Source organism: Hibiscus syriacus, unplaced genomic scaffold (genome assembly GCF_006381635.1).
Source record: "Hibiscus syriacus cultivar Baekdansim isolate YM2019G1 unplaced genomic scaffold, ASM638163v2 tig00112508_pilon, whole genome shotgun sequence".
Taxonomy (NCBI): domain Eukaryota; kingdom Viridiplantae; phylum Streptophyta; class Magnoliopsida; order Malvales; family Malvaceae; genus Hibiscus; species Hibiscus syriacus.
The window spans coordinates 1,037,179-1,060,068 of record NW_024063352.1 but is presented as its reverse complement, the minus strand read 5'-3'; the positions used below and the strand labels follow the sequence as shown (position 1 = coordinate 1,060,068).

Genomic DNA, 22,890 nt, shown 5'->3' with positions numbered 1-22,890 from the left:
CTACTTCTTGATTAGAACTTGTTTTAGAACCCTAAATAGTAAATTATATGCTGTTAGATGGGGGAAATGTCCCTCTGTATTTAGCATCTTGACTTTGGCATTGCCTCCGACCTTGCTTTTCATGTAAAATGCTACTGCTCGAGGAACAATGTAATCATTTTTGGATTGGATTATTGTGCAAGGCACTTTAACTCGAGGTAACTTGTGTCTGAGGTCACTTGAGAAAACAGCTTTAGCAGCACTCAGCGCAATATCTGGTTTCATCCTCCCCAAGCTTTTATTAAATTCAGCTATGGCGGCCGTATTGTTCACTCCCACAGCTGTTGGTGCAAAATTTTGAACCCACCCCCTGAAATTTTCACTTATGTTTCTGTAGACTGCTTTGATTTCTGATTTGGTAAAGCCTCCCTCGTATCCTTCTTCATTGATGTACCTACACCGTATCAATGAAGAAATTACTAATAATCGAATTTTGAGATCGAGTCTTTGAAACAAGGTTTTCCTTTAAGTCTAATTACGTTGCAAATATTTCCTAATACTTGTATGGCATAATGATAAGAAAAAATACATGATGTTTAATTAAGTAATCATTTTGTATCATATTTTTTTTGGGAGCATTTTAATTCTTAACTTTTTTTTAAAAAAGAATATAAACTATTAGTCAGTTAATGGTTAATGTTAAAAAATATGGGTTTTTATCTTAAAATGAAATGTTGAAGGTTAAAATACTTTAAAAAGGTATAAGGACTAAACTGATTATGTATGTTTAGAGGCTTCCCCCCTAAAAGCAGTGGCGGATGCACTAATCCCCCATAGGGATCAAGTGCATCCCTTATTTTGAAAATTAGTTAAATTTAACTTAATGGTGAAGGAAAAAAAAATTATAATTTTTGCATACCCATTATTTTTATGAAAAAAAATTAAAATATTGAGACCCCATTCTTAAATTTTTGTATCCGCCACTGCTTAAAAGTGAAACATTATAGTACTTAAAAAAGTATGAATTAAAATGATTATTTAATAAAATGTTAGGGATATATATATTTTAGTATGCCTACCTTGCATATTAGATGTTTTTCATATAACAACGGGGTATGTAAACCTAAAAAAGAAAGAAAAATAAAATGGAGTAAGGATAGAATCAGGGATGGATCAGGGTGGACGACGGTATATTTTAAAATTTTTAATGATTTTCTATTAAAAATATGTTTTTATCCTTTAAATTTTATAAATTCGTCATTTTTTTAAATTTTAGAAATTCTCCTCTCTACCATAAATCTTGCCTTGTCCCGGGATAGAAAAGGGGTACGTGAACAATTTAGTTTGCAAACTCAAGTGCATGCATGGAAGTGTTGAAGAAGTCAAGCAGGATGGGCAACTCACCTAGGGGAGCCACTGAGAAGAACAAGGTGGTTAAAAAGGTGAGGCCTGTTGATTGCTGCCAGGCATCCAACCATGGCAGCCATGGAGTGGCCTACATAAACAGTGTGGTTGAGTTGCAGCCGATCTGCGAGGCACACCAAATCATCGGCGTAGGCCTTGAAATCAGAGTGATACCTTTGAGGATCATAAAGCAAAGGGTCAACGTTGGGGGAGAAAACCATGTCGAAAACCACCACCTTGAAGTACAAGGCAAGCATGGGGAGGAGGAAATGCCATGCACCCTGCGTCTCGCCGAAGCCATGAGCCAGAACCACCGTTTGAGTGTCGTTTCCGTATATCTTTGCGTTCAGTGCGTCTGCTATGCCGCCGTTAGCACACAACTTTCCATTGCAAATGGATAACAGATCTCCTGCTGTTTTGCTTCACTTCCTTGGCTGCTTTATATTTCTTCTGCCTCTTATCTTTTGCGTGTGAAATGTTTAAACAAAATTAGGATGGAGTAGGGGTGTGCAAAATTACCCGGCCCGGTTGATTCGATCCGTCGACCCGGATCTAAAAAAACCGGGCAATTCTCTAAAAAAAATTATCCGGCCCGATATTTTCCGGGTCGGGCCCGGGTCACAAAATCTAGTTTTTCCGGGTACCCGGTTACCCGAGTATCCGGTTAGTTTTTATTTTTTTTTATATATAATTATATAAAATATAATGAGTTATTTATATTATAGATTATTATATTTTGTATTTTGAACTTTTAAATTTTATGTTCGGATATTAGAGTATGTAATTCGAAGTTTCGAACATTTAAATTTGTGTATATATTTTTTTAAATTAATAATTTGAAAATAAAAAATTAAAAACCGGGTATCGGGTACCAGATTACCGGTACCCGTAACATCCGGATCGGGACACGGGCCGAGAAATCGTCGACCCGGAAGTTTCGGGTACCCGAATTTGCACACCCCTAGGGTGGAGTGAATGAAATCTTTTTATTATACTATTTTTATCAATAAATAAAGTTGTAACACCCTAAACCCGAATGGACTTAAAGTGCCATATTGGCCTGTCGAGACAACCCCTGATTTTCAAAACCTACTTATTTCTTTTAAAACATACTCAATGGTATCATACAACATACAAAACGGTTATTAAAACATTTTATTAACCGGGGCTCCATGACACATGGTTTAAAACAAAATAATACAACTCAAGATTTGATAAAACAAATACATAAGTAAGGTTCTCTTAATACACATGCCCACTAAAACTACAGTACAATACTCTGAAAGAGATGCTGGAAGTCCTGCTACGATGGTGCTCCACGAACGGATCAACTAACAACTTGCGAACGAAAAACATCCGAAGGTTGAGCTTACAAAGCCTAGTAATATAATCGCTAATCTAGATCAACATTAAGAATTTCATAAATATAGGCATGCTAAAGATATGATACTAAGCAGTAGGTAAATGCATGATATATATCAAATGCTGCCTACTTAAGGTCTTAATGTTCTATCTAAAGTAAGAACCTATGTTTCCATTAATCCTCTACTAAGTGTCTCGCCATGATTACACCTCTATCGGGTCTCAACCCAAACTAATTGCGACTGGTTTGCATTATCTAAATACGACTCTTGACTCGACTAGGCATTATCCAAATATGACTTAACATACATCAAACACACAAACAAGGGTAGGCATCATGGTGTAGTCGGGGGTCACATAGCATCTCTGGACTCACACCCCTCTAACCTACCTAGGGTGAGTTATGAAATTTTGCATCAGAAACAACACCTGACTAATCCACCCCTTACAAGTGTTAGACCTAGCACCCAAGTTAGCCACTGAATTGCCTCGTACACTTGATTTGACATATCTAGATATTCTAACAACCCGACTAACCCACCTCTAGCGAGTTTTAGGTCATACGCCTAAATTAGACATGGAAGTGCCTCGCGCACTAGCTTAGATATATCTAAATATTCTAACAAACAAGACACACACATACAAGACGATCAAAATCTTTCGTACGTGACTGATGCAACTATATATACATATTTAAGGGCCCTAAGGCCATGCAACACTGACATCGCTAACCCACTCCCTGTGAGTGTTTTATCATCGCGCCTTAGTTAGCCATTAATGTGCCTTGCACACTGACAATGCCTCACCAGGGTAACTAAGGTAACTTGGCTAAACCTTAATATAGCTAGGCATACTAAAGTGAGGTCACCCTCTCACTAGTTGTTATCTCGCTCGTTCCTTATCTAGAACGTTACACAATGATCTATTAGTATATTACTATTGTTAGTTTTTAAGTTGCTATATTCTGGTCATTCGTTACTTAAGGGCATTTTAGTAATTCTCTGACTCTAAGAAAGTTTATCTCTATGGTTACTCTTCACTAGTTGTACTATTTGCTAGCCCGATACCTGACTCGGGTTCAACTCTAAGTAGAGACATTCTAGTTGCTCTTACTACATTTTTCTTTAATTTACCGTCGAATTAGAGAGACGATTGTACATCCACCATTCATTGACATTCCTACAATTCATGAATCTACCATCTCATAATCTGATAAATTCTTTATACTGTTTGTCAGTACATCCTCATCAATGGTCCTTCATTCTTAGATACTCGTTACGTGCTCAACTAAAGATCAACTTGAACGTGTTACACCTACTATGGTTGCTTCCATTTTAATCCACTCCTACGAGTGTATTCAGGCCCCTTTGGCCATTTACGTCCCTCACAGGCTAAGGTTTACCATTATATATCATTATTCCCTCTTACGGGCCTTAATGAGGTCAAATATAACCTTCCAATGTGAGTAGTCTACTTGAAGTATCGATACCCCTATGAGTATCGGTACCAAAAAGCATTATGTTGTTAAAATTTAGGCCTAATATCGATACTGTTACCCTGAGAATCGATATTGTAGGGGAAGTATTGATATTCTCCCCAACAGTATCAATACTCCCAGTTGGAAAACAAATTTCCCCCAATTCAACACCATATCGATACTGTTAATCTAGTATCGATACTCGAGCCCAGAAATGTCTTATTTAGGCTTGAGAAACACTTAAAAATCGTCATAAATGTCTTATTTTGGTTCCTAATCATGTGCTAAAGCTTTAGAGAGTTACATAAGGTTATAAAGTGGCATGAAAACGTCTTATTTACATCAAATCATCTAATCATGAAATCAATCATAAACTCTAAAATACTAAATACTCAAATCTTAATAAATCTTATATTTATGAAAGCCTTAACACTCCAAAGGATTAGAAATACACTATCTGATGTAACAAACAAAATGAAGTTCATTTAACACCAAACACTCTTCTAGGATTGGATGATAAAAACCCCACTTTCTCTTGCAGAAAAAATAGAAACCAAAATCTAATCCTTAAACAATGTTGCTAGAGGGATTATGGACGTATTTGAAGATGAGAATGCTTGAACTTACTTTGTTATGGAACTTGAAGAGGAAAATGAGAGAAGGAGAATGGAAAAAAAAAAGGAATAAGTGAAGAGAAGAATTAAATGAAAGAAAGAAATAATCTTTATCTTTTTAAAAGGGTAAAATTATCATTTGGTATTTCAACATCTTTTTACTAGAAAAAATCCATTTTATTTACAATTGGGCTTGATCCAAACCCATATGTTCCACAACTAGGCTAATAAAAATATGAAATTTATGGGTTTACAGCCTTTCCGGTAAACTCGAAACTACTAGCCTAGAATTTAGGGTGTTATAAACCCTCCCTTCCTTAAAAAATTTCGTCCTTAAAATTTACTCAGACGAACAATGATTTATCAGGTCAACCACTTAGAACCCTCGAAGCCTCTAAACCCATATTAACATGGTCCTCACGGAAATAGTTTCCTACAACATGACTTGTAATTCGAAGACTCCCAAACTGATCTAAAACCATTTCCTTATAGGGTGGTACCTACGTCGAACCTTAACGAAAACCCTTGAGAAACGTAAAATCGTCAAGTCTTAGTCTGGTTGTCTTAACATGAGTACTTAGAACGTTTTGCAGGGAAAACACTGGCTTATTTATTTATTCGAGTTAACTTACTACAGAGCCCGATAACCTTTTTTACTCGCTAAACATAGGTAACTCGTCATGCTACATATCGAGATCTTACGACACATGTCAACACTATCTCGATACTGACTATTGAAGATATGACGATAATTCTCAACTTTCTAACGTCAATCTCTATTCTTCTGTTGTGTAACTCTGGTTCAATACTTATCTACACTACCTGATTATTTTTCATTTACCTTGCGGTTTACTTACGTAACACTAGTAACATCTGGTTTTCCTGGAAGCACAACTCATAAGGTGGAGTTCTCACGCAACCTTACTCTGACTTAAAAGTTCTGAGACTATATATCTTATCACTATCTCTCGCCACCATTGAGTTTCCCAATAACGATTAACGCTAGTCAAACGACACTTAACATACATGATTTCCTTAAATCTCGGTACTAAAATCCACGGTACTACACAATGTTGCATACTGTTATGTGTTGTATATAGCCCGTGTTTATATACCAACACGAAGTCATCACTGACGGGGCTTGGCTTGCTTAGCTAAATCACTTATTGTTCATGCACGAATGGATCCTAACGAAATCGGAGGGTTCTCTGTACCTCAAGACTCTTAACTTATTATCTTACCTATAGTACCCTTAGTACTTAGGGTGGAATTTTAGAATGACTATATCGAAACGTGTACCCTGTTAACTTACTCCTCGTGAGTACTTGAGGATCACGCCCAATTAGAAACTGAAGAGCCTTGGCACTAACTGAGATATATCTTGATGTTTCTAACAACAAGGTGATCGACATACTGGCTAGGTGACGTGGGAATTTTAAAACTCTCGCAGAGATCCTTACCTTCAATACTGAACTTGTGATTTCTAAATTTCTACTGAATCGATCACATGAACCCTCTACTAGCAATGTCAAACTTCTCTTGGGAACATACAGGGTGGAAGATTCTGCGGCTCAACATTTTCTTAGAGTTGACATTTCACTCAACAAGGAACAAACCCCTAATCTCCTATATCTAGATCCACAATCCTGGGGTCAATGCAACACTTGTGCTACAAAATTCCTTGGGCCGACTACCGAGTCTGACCCAAGCATTTAAAGAATAGCTAGGGTAACCTTGTCTTTTCCACTAAGACCCACCGACTAGGTACTTGCATACTCGTGCTTGGATTCTCTATATGAATATTCTTCCTACCTAATTCACATGACATCATGAAGAATGCATGCACTTACTCCTACTAAAGCAACGTAAAAAACTGAGGTACCCGAAAAAACTTGACATCTATCTGAGACATCATCACCCTAACCTTGCCCTTATGTAATCTAACAGGCAGTATCACGTATCGTCAAATCGAGAACAGGTCGATCTTCTACTACTCCTTTTATATGCATCAAAACTAACACCCCTATGGGTAGGTTCTTTGCCTTATCGAGTTATTGGGATCACTCCCCTTGGTCAAGATGAAACATCATCATCCAACATAGGGCAATCTCTTAGAAAGCTTATACGCCAAATACGCCAAGGATCCACATCTATAACACCTCTTAGAAATCTTATAGCACATTCTTGATGATTTTGCTAGAATGCTTGCACTTTAGATACCTGAAAAATCTATTAGAGTCTCTAGATCGCCACGATGGTGAATCTAGTGGTCCCTATGAGACCCTAAGTCTGAACTTTGATCTAATTAGAGTGACAAAGCTTCGTCACTCATCTTTGCTCACGTGAAATTCTAGTCCTCTCTGTGACTGATTGCGATAGATCTACTGGTACACCAATCCTCAAACTTAAGGCATTAAACTCACCTAACAAACTTTTCCTCATACTTTTCACTCCCTCTACGGTTGTAGCTTGTCGTGCTAACTCTAAAAATAACTCACACGAGTCTACCGTCAATTACGTAAGGATGTCGATACGAAACCCTTCTAGAAACCCTTACACCTCAAGGACTCATCCCAACTAACTCTGGAGCATAGCGACTCAGACAAATAAATTATCTCTCGTACTCAAACATTGAGGGGTATCCCTGAACTACTGAGAGAATTACTTTTTCACCACTCTTGGAATTGTCACCATCGTAAAACACTACAACACAGATTAGGGAAGAAAGCACTATCAGGATTCCATACTTATACAAGTGTTGTCTGTACCTAGAGGCATGTATTCATTGACACCTTACCAAAACTAACCATTGGGTCCTAGGACAGACTCAACCAACGCTCTGATACCACTAAATGTAACATCTTAAACTCGAATAGGCCTAAAGTTTCATATCGGGTTGTCGAGACAACCCCTGATTTTCAAAACATACTCATTTCTTTTAAAAACATACTCGATGGTATCAACATACAAAATAGTTATTAAAATATTTATAAACTGAAACTTCGTGACACATAGTTTAAAACAAAATAATATAACTTAAGATTTGATAAAACAAATACATAAGTAAGGTTCTCTAAATACACATGCCCATTAAAACTATAGTTCAATACTCTAAAAGAGAAGTTGTAAGTCCTGTTGCGAGTACTCCACGAACGACTCAACTAACAACTTGTGAACGAAAGACACCGAACGCTGAGTTTAGAAAGCCTAGTAGTATAATCGCTAATCTAGAGCATCATTAAGAGTTTCATAAACATAGGCATGCTAAAGATATGATACTAAGCAGTAGGTAAATGTATGATCTAGATTAAATGCAACCTACTTAAGTTCTTATTGTTCTATCGCTGAAGTAGGAACCTCATGCTTCTATTAATCATTTACTAAGGGCCTTGACATGATTACACCTTTATCGGGTCTCTACCCAGACTGACTGTGATTGTTTTGCATTATCTAAATGAGACTCTGACTCTATTAGGCATTATCCAAATGTGACTCAACATACATTAAACACACAAACAAGGGTAGATATCACGGTGTAGTCAGAGGGTCACATAACATCTCAGGACTCATACCCTCTAACCTAGGATGAGATCCAGAATTCTACATCAGAAACAACAACCGGTTAACCATTCCTCCTAGGTGTTAGACCTCACGCCCAAGTTAGCCACTGAAGTGCCTCGCACACTTGATTTGACATATCCATATATTCTAACAACCTGGCTAACCCACCCCTAGCTGGTGTTAGGCCTCGCGCCCAAATTAGCCACAGAAGTGCCTTTTGTACTGGCTTAGATATATCTGAATATTCTAACAAACAAGACACGCACACAAGATGATCGACATCTGTCTACTAGACTCATGCAACTATATATTGATATCTAAGAGCCCCAAGGCCATGAAACACTAACATTGCTAACACACTCTTCGTGAGTGTTCGAGCCTCACGCCCTAGTTAGCCACTAAGTTGCCTCGCACATGACAATGCCCACCAAGGTAACTAAGGTAACCTGACTAAACCCTAACATATATAGGCATAAAATGAAGTCACTCTCTACTAGCTGCTATCTCGCTCGCTCCTCATCTAGAACGCTATACAAGGATCTATTAGTTTGTTACTGATTTTAGTTTTTAAGCTGCTCTATTTTGGTTGTTCATTACTTAAGGGTGTTTTAGTAATTCTATGACTCTAAGAAAGTCTCTATGGTTTCGTGATTCTATGACGATCTATGGTTGTTGTTCACTGCCTGTATATTCGTTAACTTGATGCCTGACTCGGTTTCAAGTCTGAGTAATGACACTCTAGTCGTTGTTACTTCGATTTCTTCAATTTACCCTTGAATTAGAGGGACGACTATACGTCAGCCATTCCCTTACAATATTGCAATTTACAACCCCATTATCTCGTAATATGATAAATTCATCATATCGTTTGTCGGTACATCCTCAGCAATGGTCTTCATAGATACTCGCTACATGCACAACTGAGGAAACTTGAACATGTTACGCCTACTATGGTTACTTTAGTTGTATCTCACTCATACGAGTGTATTCGGTCCCCCTTTGGCCATTTACGTCATTCACAAACTAAGGTCTACCACTACATATCATCCTTTACTCTTACGGGCCTTAAAGAGGTCAATTTTAACCTTCCAAGGTGAGTAGTATCAATACTCTACTTGTAATATCTATACCCTAGGGTCAAGTATCGATACCCCTTTGAGTATCAGTACCAAAAATACATTTTTTTGTTGAAATTTAGGCCCATCGACTTAAAATATAAAATCCACATATAAAATCCACGGGTTCATAAGCCTCTCGGGTAAGCCTGAAACTACTAGCTCAAAATTTAGGGTAACACGGATCATCTGTTAATTTTTTATATTATTATATTTGAAGAGATACAAAATTATGTTCAATAGTGATTTTGAAGTTATGAAGTTATGTTTTTTCTATTAAGAGACATATACTGTTTTCCACAATATTTTCAAACTAGAAGAAACAATTTAAAATTCTACCAGGTGATAGTTTTAATTTTAATTTTATAGAGAACATTCTTAGGGTTTTTGATATCACCGTGCTTGATCAAGATGTCGCTTTATTTTTTATTATGTTGATCCTCTCTGCTTTGGACCCTCTGATTGGATTTGGGTACGCGATTTACATTCATGGATAGTATTTTCACGTCGCTCAATTTTGATTTACGATTTGTCAATAGCCTTTTAATAGTTTTATATCCCTTTTGTGGTTCATTTACCGATGTGATCAGATCTGTTCGTATCTACTGTTTATCTAAGTTTATTTGGTTAAGTTTTTTTTAATTTTTTCCTTATATGGTCCTTGTGATCTTAAGTGACTAATTTTCTCGTGTTTAGAAAATATATTTATTATGTGTTTAGCTTACGGTTGTGGTTCTAAACTTTCATTATAGTTTGGATATTTTCTATTTTAATAAAACTAGCGGCTTCTATAAAAACATTCTATCAGTTAATTTTATTGAAGTGTAAGTTACCTTTTAGCCATTGAATTTTAAACAACGTATCACTCTTGCCATTATTTTTTATTTTATTTTAACACCTATTTTAATTTTGGATTAAATAAGATAGAATTAAATAATTAAATCGTTAACAATGTGACATGACTTTTTTCATAAACTTTATTCACATATTAATTTTATCATGGAACTCCAAATCTCCATCAATAATTATAAATAATTTGAACTAAAAAATCAATAATTATATATAATAAATTAAAACTGCATCTAAAGACGAGAAATAGAAAAAGCCTAACATACCTAATGTACCAATATGACAATAATGTTTAGTATATCCATAAAAATGATATTATCGATCGTATAATAAATATATCACATTAATTTAAATTTTACATGTATAACCATATTAACAAATTTAACAAATATTTTTAAAAATACTAATCATATCAAAGATAAAAATATTTAATTAATTTTGTAACGATGCAAGTGGATGTCTCATGTATCATGTGTGTTCAATGGCAATGGTGGTCCAAGCAAAACTGCCGTCCAATTAAAGTTGTCGTCGTGGTAGGCTTTTTGAATTGAATGAACGAAAGAGAGGTTTCAGGCTTCACAGGTAATTATTATCGAGGACAGGATGGACCGAAGAAGATCGGTGGGATAACTGTTTTTTGAAATTTAAAATTATTATATATTTTTTAATTTTTTATATATATTTTTTGAAATGTTATAAATTCGTCATTTCTTAAAATTTTAGAAATTCGTCCGCTAAAATAAAATCATGCGTCCCCATTTCTGACCAGGGATGAATAAAAAATCGGGTAGTACGGAGCAATTGATCCCTCATAAAGTTTCAAATATCATAAATTTTAGATGTTTTTTTATATTTTTTTATTAACAATATGTTTTAGTCCATTCTAGAATTTATATTTTATTCTCTCTTAAATTTTAGAAATTCATTATTTAATATAAATCATATGTTCATTCCGATTATAATCCTCATTTATTTTATTTTTTTAAGTATATGAAATTAAAACGTCAATAAAAATATTTAAATTATAAGATACTTGAAATTTTTAAAAAATATGACGGCATCCTTCTATTTATTTGATTAGATGAGATTAAAATGGCGATAATTTGTTGGAGAAATAAATAATTCACACACAAACACGTAACTTATATCATATAAAATATGTAAAGTAAAACACACAATGATTCATCAATTATAGAGTATTGTTTTGTTATGTCCTATTGCTATTAAAAGTTACAAATATTCTCTAGTTTAAGACATTGCTTTATTGAGTTCCCGGTAATTAAAAGTTGCAAAATGATCATCTGACTCTTTATACATTCCAAACTCATCATTTTTCATTAAAAATTGACGATCATTTGAGCTAGACGTTAACTTACTGATTGTGATATGATAAAATCATATTTAATGATATCTACCGGCATCGTTGTTGCTTTAAACTCTGGCTCGACAACATAATATTTTAATATTGGCTCGACGACATAATGTATCCAAATACGTAATACTTCATTCGAAGGGGAAATAACGCATGCAAGCAAGGACATATTTATATTTAGTAATCGCTGACGACATGTATATTAGCTACAATTTGTTTTGTTGCAAACCGTTTTCGACTTCATGTTCATGACGAAATGTATTTAAATCTATTATTTTTGCACACATTCACATGCCATAAAAGCTTATTTGATATATATTTGTTATTCCACACACACAAATGCTGAAATCTTCAACTAATGGAGTTAAGATCTATCTCCTCCTGTGAACTCATTTACATTGTATTTCATAAGGATAGACAACTCGAAAGCTTTTAATAGGTATGTAAAAAGCACTATCTACCATCTACTCTTTCATATTGATCAATGTGTTGCTACAAAAAAATTATCATCAACTATGACCATATGGTATTTAGCATAAATATTATCATTTTTATCATTCAAAATGTTTGTTCCAAGTTTATGGAACTCGATTTGTCATAATATTTACGAATTGGATATTGAGTAAAATTATGATTAATGTACCGAGTTTCTAAAAAAAGAGAGGGTGCAGTGGCCATCTTGTACCCAGCCCTATACGAACTGCAGGATGGAAAACAAGACCTGTGCATCACAATGCAAATGTGAGAAATGATAGCTTTCCAAAACCAGAAACAACGACTAACAGGTCTTTCCCTCGCATCTAAATAAAGAAACAAGGTGGAAGCAAATTAATTTTAAATAAATTAGAGTATAATCGAGAATCAGTAGTTCTCTTTCCCAAACCCACTTCCTTCGATTTTATTACAGAACCTGCTTCAAATCATATTAACTTTTCTCCACTCTAGAAATTTTTTTCTCCAAATGGAAATCAAGAGAATGTATCCTACAATGTTTCCATTTTAAGTTTTGGTATAGACCCGTTTATTTTGAGCATAGACCTTCTCATTCCAAGGCAGAATGGCAAGATCCTTTATCGTACCGAAGAGACAGAAGTTGCAATACCATCTTCACCGATTACTACCAACTCTATGGACGCCTCCTGAATAAAACACCACCAAACAATCAGTTAGGTTATCGGAAACACAAAAATTCGATGTGGTTTCGGAAGTAATTTCCCCCGACACAAAAGTCATACTCAAAGCAGAGCAAACTAGATGACCCTTTAGGGAGATAAGATCAATGATCCAAAAAACCTAATCCGCAACCCTTATTTATTTTAATCTAAACCTACATGAGTGTGATTTTTTTATTGGAAAAAAGAAGAAGATATATTTCATATTTATGGATGTTAACATGCAATTTTCAATTGTTACCTACTCTATGGACGCCTAATGAATTAAACACCATCAAACAATCAGATAGATTAGCTATCTTTTTACTTGAATGTCACAAATTCACTTTAGCTTCAGAAGGAAGTTCATGAGATGCAGCAAAGAGTCCTCCTCGAAGGCCAACAAACCCAGACAGCTTTCTTCTGGGAAGAGATCAACCGTCAAAAAAACCTAACCCATAACTCTTTATTCTTTTATCAGAACATGTTTGAGAATGGTTTTCAATTGAAAAGAAATATCTTCATTTATTTGTTATTATATCCCATTTCTTGAAAACCGATTCCAACCTAATTTGAATATGCTCATGATGCCACTATTCCACAACAATGAAGACCCTCTTTTTTTCTTTTTTGATATTGACTTCCTAAGACAACTCTAGTGCTACGGTTGTTGGTACACCCCTTTGACTTAGTGGTCTCCAAGAATTACATTTATGTAAACCATTGTATACAAGTAAACTCATTTTGCTTCTCTTTTTCAGCATCATTCTATCTCCATTATCTACAGTTTTCCCAATTTTCAAAGGTCAATTTTTTACGTTAATAGTTGAAAGTGCATGTCTGCTTGCAGGTAAGCAGCCTAGTGATGATATGATTGCTTAAAAAGAAATTGAAGGAATTTATGATCAAACTTAATAAGATTAAATTATCACCAATTCACCATACATTATCAAAAGCAAGTTATACAATACGATGATAAAACCAAATACAATAGCTAAGTGGGTACAGATTCAAAACGAGGCATGGAAAATTATTCTTTTCAAAGAGAAAATTCATTAAATTCCAATAGCATTTAGGAAAATTACATGCTTAATATATTCAGGTTCGTCGTAATAAAACCAGTACGGATTGGGTTTTGACAAAGCCCACTGAGCATAGGGATGGGCATGGGTCGGGTTTCGGCCAACCCGACCTGACCCGAAAAATATACAAAATCCAGTCGAACCCGACCTGAATTTTTGAGGTAAAATCCGAACTCAACCCGAAATAATAAAAATATTGTTTTTATTCAATAGAAATAGGGATTTAATTGAAAAAAATAATATGTAGAGTATTATTGTAATTATCTCTAAATATATAAGGTATTATTTTTTCGGGTCGGGCCGCGTATTTTTCACCCTAAACTCGAAACCAACCTGACCCGACTTGAACTTTACCTTTAAAACCCGATCTGAACTCGATTTTTTTTTAAAAAAAATCAGACCCGAGTCGAAACCCATCTGATTCGGGTCCCATGCCCATCCCTAACTGAGCAAGAGTGTGCGCTACTCGGTTTGTCTCGCGATTGACATAAAACCAGTACGGATTGGGTCTTGACAAAGCCCACTGAGCATAGAGATGGGCACGGGTCGAGTTTAGACCAACCCGACCCGACATAAAAAATATACACCCAAACCCGACCCAACTTTTTGAGGTAAAATACGAACTCGACCCGACCCTACCCGAAATAATAAAAAAAATTAATAAAAATAAGGATTTAATTAAAAAATAATATATAGAGGAGTATTATTTTAATTATCCATAAATACATAATGTATTATTTTTTTGGGTCAGGTTAGATATTTTTCACCTTAAATCCAAACCCGACCCAAATCCGTATTTTTTTTAAAACTCGAGTCGAGTCGAAACCCATCGGATTCGGATCTCATGCCCATCCCTAACTGAGGAAGAGAGTACGCTACTTGGTTCGCCTTGTGGTTGACATAAAAGACTTTAATATCACAGTTTCTCTCTAGCAAGTTAAGAAAGTAACAATCCGATGATTGAAACGTCCTCCCTTTGATTTGAAAGCATGTTAACAACGAATATCGCATCTCCTTAAATAATAGCGTTAGATCTTTTATTCCTTAAGTGTAGGCTATCACTTTTGAAGATTCTGCTGTGAATGGTGGTTCAATCTATCAACACATACCCCTCAAGAACCATCGCATTGTGATCTCTACCAACCACTGAAATAACAGTAGTATTCTCCGATGGTTTATAGGCCCCATCTACATTGATCTTGACATAGCTTGGATCGGGACAGCTCCATTTGTGGCACTTGAAAGACCTCTGCTGGGGGCGAGTGAAGCAATCAGCTTGGTTAGCTCCCGAAAATTTGGCACATAATCCCAAAGTGATCGTCATCACGTCTCTATCCTCTTGAATCTCCTCATCATGCACCCATTTATTCCTCCGGTTCCACACATTCCACAGGAGCACGATTAGTCTAGAAAGTCCGTCCAGGTCCAATCGGGAAGCAACCCACTCAAGCCACTCCTTACAAGAATTTCCTTGCTAACCAATGATGGAAGTGTCAAGCCCAAAGGTAATAAGAACTAACCAGATCTTGGGGCAATCCTTGAACGCGTGCAACTAAGTTTCAATTTCATTCCCACACATAGGGCAAGTCTTCTTTGCTAGCCTAGCGTTTTTCATTTTCCCCCCGTCAGGATCGCCTCTTAGCACAGTCTCCACCCGAAAATTCTTATTTTTGGTAAGTTAGGCAGCTTGTTGAGAGCTTTCCAGATTTTCCCCTGTTCAACTGGGGTGCCCTTCTTCAGAAGAAGCCAATTATATCCCGACTTAGCTGAGTAACATCCAGTATTGTGATGGCTCCAAATCAACTTGTCCTCTTGAGTGGAGGCGAAAAGGGTTGAGAGGACTTTGTTAGCGTCTTCATGTGTGAGCACCTACTGGATCTTACTCTCGTCCCATTTTGAGGAATTAGGGATCATAAAGTCCGCACATTTGAAGGGAGAGTCCATGTTATCTCGGTAAGAGCATGATCATTCAATTGGGGAAGCATCTCCCCATTTATCCAGAAACATTCTTGATTTCCTCTCGTATTCAATTCTCTAGAAGAAGTCATCTTCAAGTGTTTCCTTTGCTCTGTAGATACTTGTCCATGTTGTGGAATTCGGGATAATTTCCACCAATAATAACAAATTCACCTTGAAAATTATTATCTAGGTGACTAGTGTGAAAATGATTGTACTAAAAATCACACCAAGGTAGATTCCCAGGAAAGAGGAGGGGTCACAATGGTCCCTCTTAAAACCCACTTTCCTTAGACAGAACTACCAAGACAAGTAATTTTAATAGGACAATAATTAACAACAACTATACCCGACAATAGCTATTAAATGGACATAAAGAGAACACCAAAATTTAACGAGGTTAGGCCAAAATTATGCCTACCTCCTCGAACACTACTAAAATAATATTTCACTAGTAGAGGAAATATTATAAAGAGAGAAAGAGTACAAATAGCCTTTAATAGTGAAGAAGACTTATATTTGTGGGATGCTTAACTAAGGAGGAGGATGACTCTATTTATAACAAAAGAATTTCCCCTCCTCTTTATACACAACCAATGTGGGACTTTGCCAAAAAACCAACAAATCTCCACCTTGGCAAATTCCACACACATCTCTCAAAAAATTCAATCTTCAGAGGTTCTACAAATTCATCTTTCAATTTGTAACAATATTGACCAAGTCTAAACAATGTTTAAACTTGACCACAGTTACCACTTTTGTAAACATATCAGCAGGATTCTCAGTGGTCCGAATCTTCTGGATTATGACTCCACCTTCTTCTAGAATCTCTCGTACAAAGTGATATCGAACATCGATGTGCTTCGTCCTTGCATGGTAAACCTGGTTCTTTGCTAAATGAATAACACTCTGACTGTCACAATGCACTTTGATGTGCTTCTGTTCCATTCCCAATTCACCAAGCAACCCTTGAAGCCAAATTGCCTCCTTCACAGCCTCTGTAACTTCCATATACTCTACCTCTGTAGTAGACAAAGCCACTGTTGACTGTAAGGCGGACTTCCAACTGACTGTACCTTTACAAAAGTAAACACATAACCAGTAGTTGATTGACGCTTGTCCAAATCACCTGCATAGTCTGAATTACAATACCCAACTACACACTGACCATCTTGTTTGTCCTGTTGAAAGACCAAACAACATCTACGCTGTTCAGAATATACCGCAGAATCCATTTCACAGCTTGCCAATGCTCCTTTCCAGGATCATGCATATATCTGCTCACAACCCCAACTACCTATGAAATATCGGGTCTCGTACACACCATTGCATACATCAAGCTACCAACAGCACTTGCATATGGAACCTTTGATATGTATTCCCGTTCTGCATCATCCATAGGTGACATGGATGCACCGAGCTTGAAATGAGGAGCAAGAGGTGTACTAACTGGTTTTGATTTCTCATTCATGCCAAAACGCTTTAGTACCTTCCTCATATATTCTTTCTGAGACAAACAAAGCCTCCCCAATTTCTTATCCCTTGATATCTCCATGCCTAGAATCTTCTTTGCATCACCAAGATCCTTCATCTCAAACTCCCTATTCAATTGAGTCTTTAGTTTCGCAATTTCTGTCTGACTCCTGGAAGCTATCAGCATATCATCAACATAAAGAAGAATATATATATAGGATCCGTCTTGTAGCTTGCGTAAATACACACAATGATCATATTTGCTTCTTGTGTACTTCTGCCCTATCATAAACTTGTCAAATCGCTTGTATCACTTCTTTGGAGATTGCTTCAATCCGTATAGCGATTTTTCTAATTTGCACACCATATCTTCTTTTTCAGCAACTTTGAATCCATCTGGCTGTGTCATGTAGATTTCCTCATCCAAGTCTCCATGTAAAAATGCAGTTTTTACATCCATCTGAACTAGTTCCAAATCCAACTGTGCTACTAAAGCCAACAAAATTCTAATGGAGGAATGTTTTACAACTGGAGAAAATACTTCATTATAATCAACTCCCTCTGTTTGAGCGTAGCCTTTAGCCACCAATCTTGCTTTGTAGCGGATGTTATTCTTGTCAGGAAATCCATCTTTCTTTGCATATACCCACTTGCACCCAATTGCCTTCTTTCCCTTCGAAAGACTGGCTAGTTTCCACGTCTGATTCTTTTGAAGGGATTGCATTTCTTCATTCATGGCGATCCTCCACTTTTTATGTTCTGAACTTTGGACTGCTTCATTAAAAGTGGAAGGAACGTCATCAATTGCAATTAGTGATGCAAAAGAGACCATATCAGCATAACAAACAGGTTGTCTAATGGTCCTCTTTCCCTTTCTGAGTGCAATTGATTCATGTTGTTGTGGAGGTTCTTGGGTCTGAACCTCTTCTTCATCTGACTCTTCTTCTACCATAGGAGAGTTAACATCAGTTTCTTTACTGGCTGGGTCAATTCTGCTTCCTTCAAACTCCACCTGTTTGGGAGTTCCATCTGTCTGTTCCAATTTTTATGAAGTCACCTTTCTCAACATGGTAGATTCATCAAAGGTAACATCCCTGCTAAAAATTATTTTCTTTGTTTCTGGACACCAAAGACGATAGCCTTTCACAGCAGAGGTGATCCCCATAAAGATCGCCTTCTTTGTTCTTGGATCCAGCTTTGACTCCTTAATATGGTAGTATGCAATGGAACCAAACACATGTAAGGCATCATAATCTGTAGCAGGTACTCCAAACCATTTCTCTAATGGTGTTTTACCACCAATAGCAGTCGATGGTAAGCAGTTGACAAAGTGACAAGCATAGACCAAAGCCTCAGCCCAAAATTCTTTGCCTAACCCAACATTAGACAACATACACCGAACCTTCTCCACTAATGTTCGATTCATACGCTCTGCCACCCCATTCTGTTGTGGTGTACTTCTGATAGTGAAGTGCCTGACAATACCTTCTTCTTCACAGACTTTCAGAAATGGATCATTTTTGTACTCTCCACCATTGTCTGTACGGAGACGTTTGATTTTTTTGCCTGTTTGAGTCTCCACCATCTTTTTCCATTTAAGGAAAAATCCTAGCACCTCATCCTTTGTCTTCATTGTATACACCCAAAATCTCCGGGAAAAATCATCAACAAAGGTGACATAATAGTGTGTTCCTCCCAATGAAGTTATCTTGGAAGGCCCCCATACATCTGAATGAACATAATCCAAAATACCTTTAGTATCATGGATTGTTGTTCCAAATTTCACCCTCGTCTTCTTCCCTTTGATGCAATGCTCACAAAAAGCTAATTTGCAAGCCCGAGCACCCTTCAATAATCCTTGATCTATCAACAATTTCAAGGATTTTGCACCAACATGCCCCAAACGCATATGCCATAACCTGGTTGCTTCTGACTCCTGTTCATCAGTAGAAGCTGCCACTGTTGTTGTCCCAACAATTGTACTACCCAGAAAGTAATACACATTGTTTCTTTTCCGGATTCCCTTCATTATCACTAGTGCACCAGAGATAATTCTCATAATCCCATCTTTTGCCCTCACTTCTAAACCTTTTGACTCTAAGGTTCCCACAGAGATTAGATTTATCATTAAATCTGGTACATAATGGACACCTGTTAAGGTTCTGATTGATTCATCCTGATTCCTCAAGCGAATTGAACCAATCCCAAGTGTGTCAAGAGAGGAATTATTTGCTGTGTAGACAATTCCACCTTTTAGTTCTTTAAAATCAAATAACCATTCTCTATTGGGGGTCATATGGTGGCTACAAGCTGAATCTAACAGTCATGAATTGGAACAGCTGGTTGATGGCGTAGCAGTGAATGCGAAATCTGAATCTACATCATCATACTCGACGACATTTGATTCTGAGACAGCCTTTCCCCTTTCAGGTTTGCCTTTGTTCTTTAGCCTGGGACATTCTTTCTTCCAGTGCCCTTTTTCTCGACAAAAGGCACATTCATCTTTGCTCAATATGGACTTTGACTTTGATCTCCCTCTCCTTCCTTTATTCTGGCTCTTCGAACAACCTCTAACAACAAGATCTTCTGCTTCGACACTTGTGTTTTCTTGTTTGTCTTTCTTTCTCAATTCATAACTATACAAGGCAGCAATTACTTCACTGAGAGACACATCAACTTTCCCATGAAGTAGAGTAGTTTCAAGATACTCAAACTCATCAGGAAGTGATCCCATCAACATCAGAGCCAGATCTTCGTCTTCAAAAGTCACGTCCATATTCATCAGATCAGTCACCAGCTGATTAAAGCTAGTAATGTGATCATTCATAGTGGTACCTGGTACATAGTTGAAGCGGAACAATCTCTTTTTCATGTAGAGCTTGTTCTGACCGCTTTTCTTCAAAAATTTCTCCTCCAGTGCCTTCCACAATTTACTTGCAGAAGTTTTCTTAGAAAATACATACTTCTGCTCTCTAGAAAGACACGATCGAATAGTACCATATGCCAATCTATTGATCATCTTCCATTCTTTCTCCTCAACATCATCTGGTTTCTCTCCTTCAATAGCAATGTATAGACCCTGCTGAAATAGGGCATCTAGAACCTCACTTTGCCACATGCCGAAATGACCGGTGCCATAAAAAATCTCCACTGCAAATCTAACATTTGTCACAGCTGTTGACGACGATGTGGATGTTTTTGTTGCGTCTGTCATTTCTACTACAAATTCTATTTAATAGCTGTCAATGCGGAATGCCAATTATCCCAAGAAATTTTTTCTGATGTGGAAGATCAGCCTAAGCCGCAACCACAGAGCATACTAAAATAAACCAAGAGCGCTGATACCAATTGTTGTGGAATTCGGGTTAATTTCTACCAATAATAACAAATTCACCTTGAAAACTATTATCTAGGTGACTAGTGTGAAAATGATTGTACTAAAAATCACACCAAGGTAGATTCCCAGGAAAGAGGAGGGGTCACAATGGTCCCTCTTAAAACCCACTTTCCTTATACAGAACTACCAAGACAAGTAATTTTAATAGGACAATAATTAACAACGACTATACCCGACAATAGCTATTAAATAGACATAAAGAGAACACCAAAATTTAACGAGGTTAGGCCAAAATTATGTCTACCTCCTCGAACACTACTAAAATAATATTTCACTAGTAGAGGAAATATTATAAAGAGAGAGAGTACAAATAGCCTTTAATAGTGAAGAATGCTTATATTTGTGGGATGTTTAACTAAGGAGGAGGAGGATGACTTTATTTATAACAAAAGAATTTCCCCTCCTCCTTATATACAACCAATGTGGGACTTTGCCAAAAAACCAACAGTCCATGCATACGAAGCCTATCTCCAATTTTGGCATAAAAAAAGGAGGATGGGAAGTAATTCGCTTTAAAAACTAGAAGTCAAAGTTATGAAATGCTATAGGAAAAAGTTAATAGCAGCAAAAGGGCTAGGATAAACCGTGTAAATATCAATTTGAATGAGTAATTTCTAGTTCACATATAGAACTAAACAAACAAACAACAATGAAAAGAAATGACCAGGAATATTTGAACTCGTTTCCTGTTAGAATTTATCACTTAAGAATTAAGATTAAAGGAAACAGGAGATCGCTTAGTATAAAATTTAAACCCTAAACCCTGGAAAAGAGAGGAAAGCACAGCCTAAAATCTAAATGACAGTTGATTATAAGTAAACTGATCGAATTCCATGATTAAAAAGTTAGATTAATGAAAGAAAAAAAAGGAAAAAGAGGAAGGGCCTTGCGAAAACGACGTCCAATGAAGAAGGAGAGCGGAGGTGACCGTAAGCGACCTGCACGATAACACTTCCTCTAGGTACAGACTTGGCAAGGTAGTTAACGCTTTGCGAAGAAGCAGTGGGCGACAAGGATGAGGGTGAAGAAGAAGATGGCTTCTCCGTCGAGCGCTCTTCCTCGAAAAGCGCCATTGCGCCCCCTTGATTATAGTCGGGAAGTGGAGTGGAAGAGCAACGGTTTTGTTCTTCTTCCCTGATCGGAGGGATTTGATAGTTTGAATTCCGTTAGCTTAAATCTTTAAGAGCAAACAACAAACCTGTTCTTTCTTTATTCGTATACTTTGGTTTTTCATTGGAATTACTGATCTAGACAGCCAATTAAAGGGTAAACTACTAGAATGATCACTTCTATTTCAATTTTTTGTACACTTTTAGTCACCAATTTTAAGAAAATAATTTTATGATGATTAATGTTTTTGATTTATAACGCCTTAATTACTGATATTAAGGATCTATAATATCTTGGTCACTTGGACTTTACTTAATTTGATGACATGGTACGTAGTAAAAGATGTTAATTTTTGTTTAAATCCTAAATTTTAGAAAAATATTAATTTAATCTCTAAACTTTAGATAAATTACCAATTTAACCTTTTAAATTTAAATGAAATATTTAATCCTTGAATCCGATCAAAGTCTCTTGTAACCGCATGTCGCTCACCATCACCATAGATCAAAGTTGGCCATCGTTGTTAGACCTCTAATACACTCCTTTTCGTTCTCTTAAACCCAAATTCAATGTCCGTTTAATCGAAAGAGACCATGAACTTCATAAATCTAACCTGAAATTATTTAATTCTTTTAAAATTATACAATGATAATAAATTTATTAATAACCTTCTTTTAAAAATAAATACGATTTGTTCAAGAACATAAGTTAAACAAAACACAAACATTTAGAATATATAATAGAATATAATTAGGAGATATAAAAGCACAAAGGAGACAGGTATTTTATTTATTTCTTTATTATCTAGTCGACCAAGTAATTAAAAAAATTGGTGGGGATAGAAAGATGTGATTTAAAATAGTATCTCCTAACAACAAAGCATTTATGAATAAAACAATGAGAAAATTTTAAGTTCTTATTTTTTTATAGCATAATTTAGATTTATAGTGTTTTTATTTTTAAAAATATTACTAATAAAATTATTATT

General features: G+C 36.2%; 1 protein-coding gene across 1 annotated transcript; it reads right to left on the bottom strand.

The window, feature by feature from the left end:
* Window positions 1–21,865, bottom strand: LOC120181120 (probable strigolactone esterase DAD2). The gene is made up of 6 exons (XM_039186323.1): window positions 21,731–21,865; window positions 15,076–15,440; window positions 13,232–13,307; window positions 12,836–12,872; window positions 1,384–1,792; window positions 1–433 (listed from the first exon to the last, which is right to left on the bottom strand). The coding sequence occupies exons 1-6, from the start codon at window positions 21,863–21,865 to the stop codon at window positions 1–3; spliced, it is 1,455 nt and encodes a 484-aa protein (XP_039042254.1).
* Window positions 21,866–22,890: the final 1,025 nt, after the last annotated feature.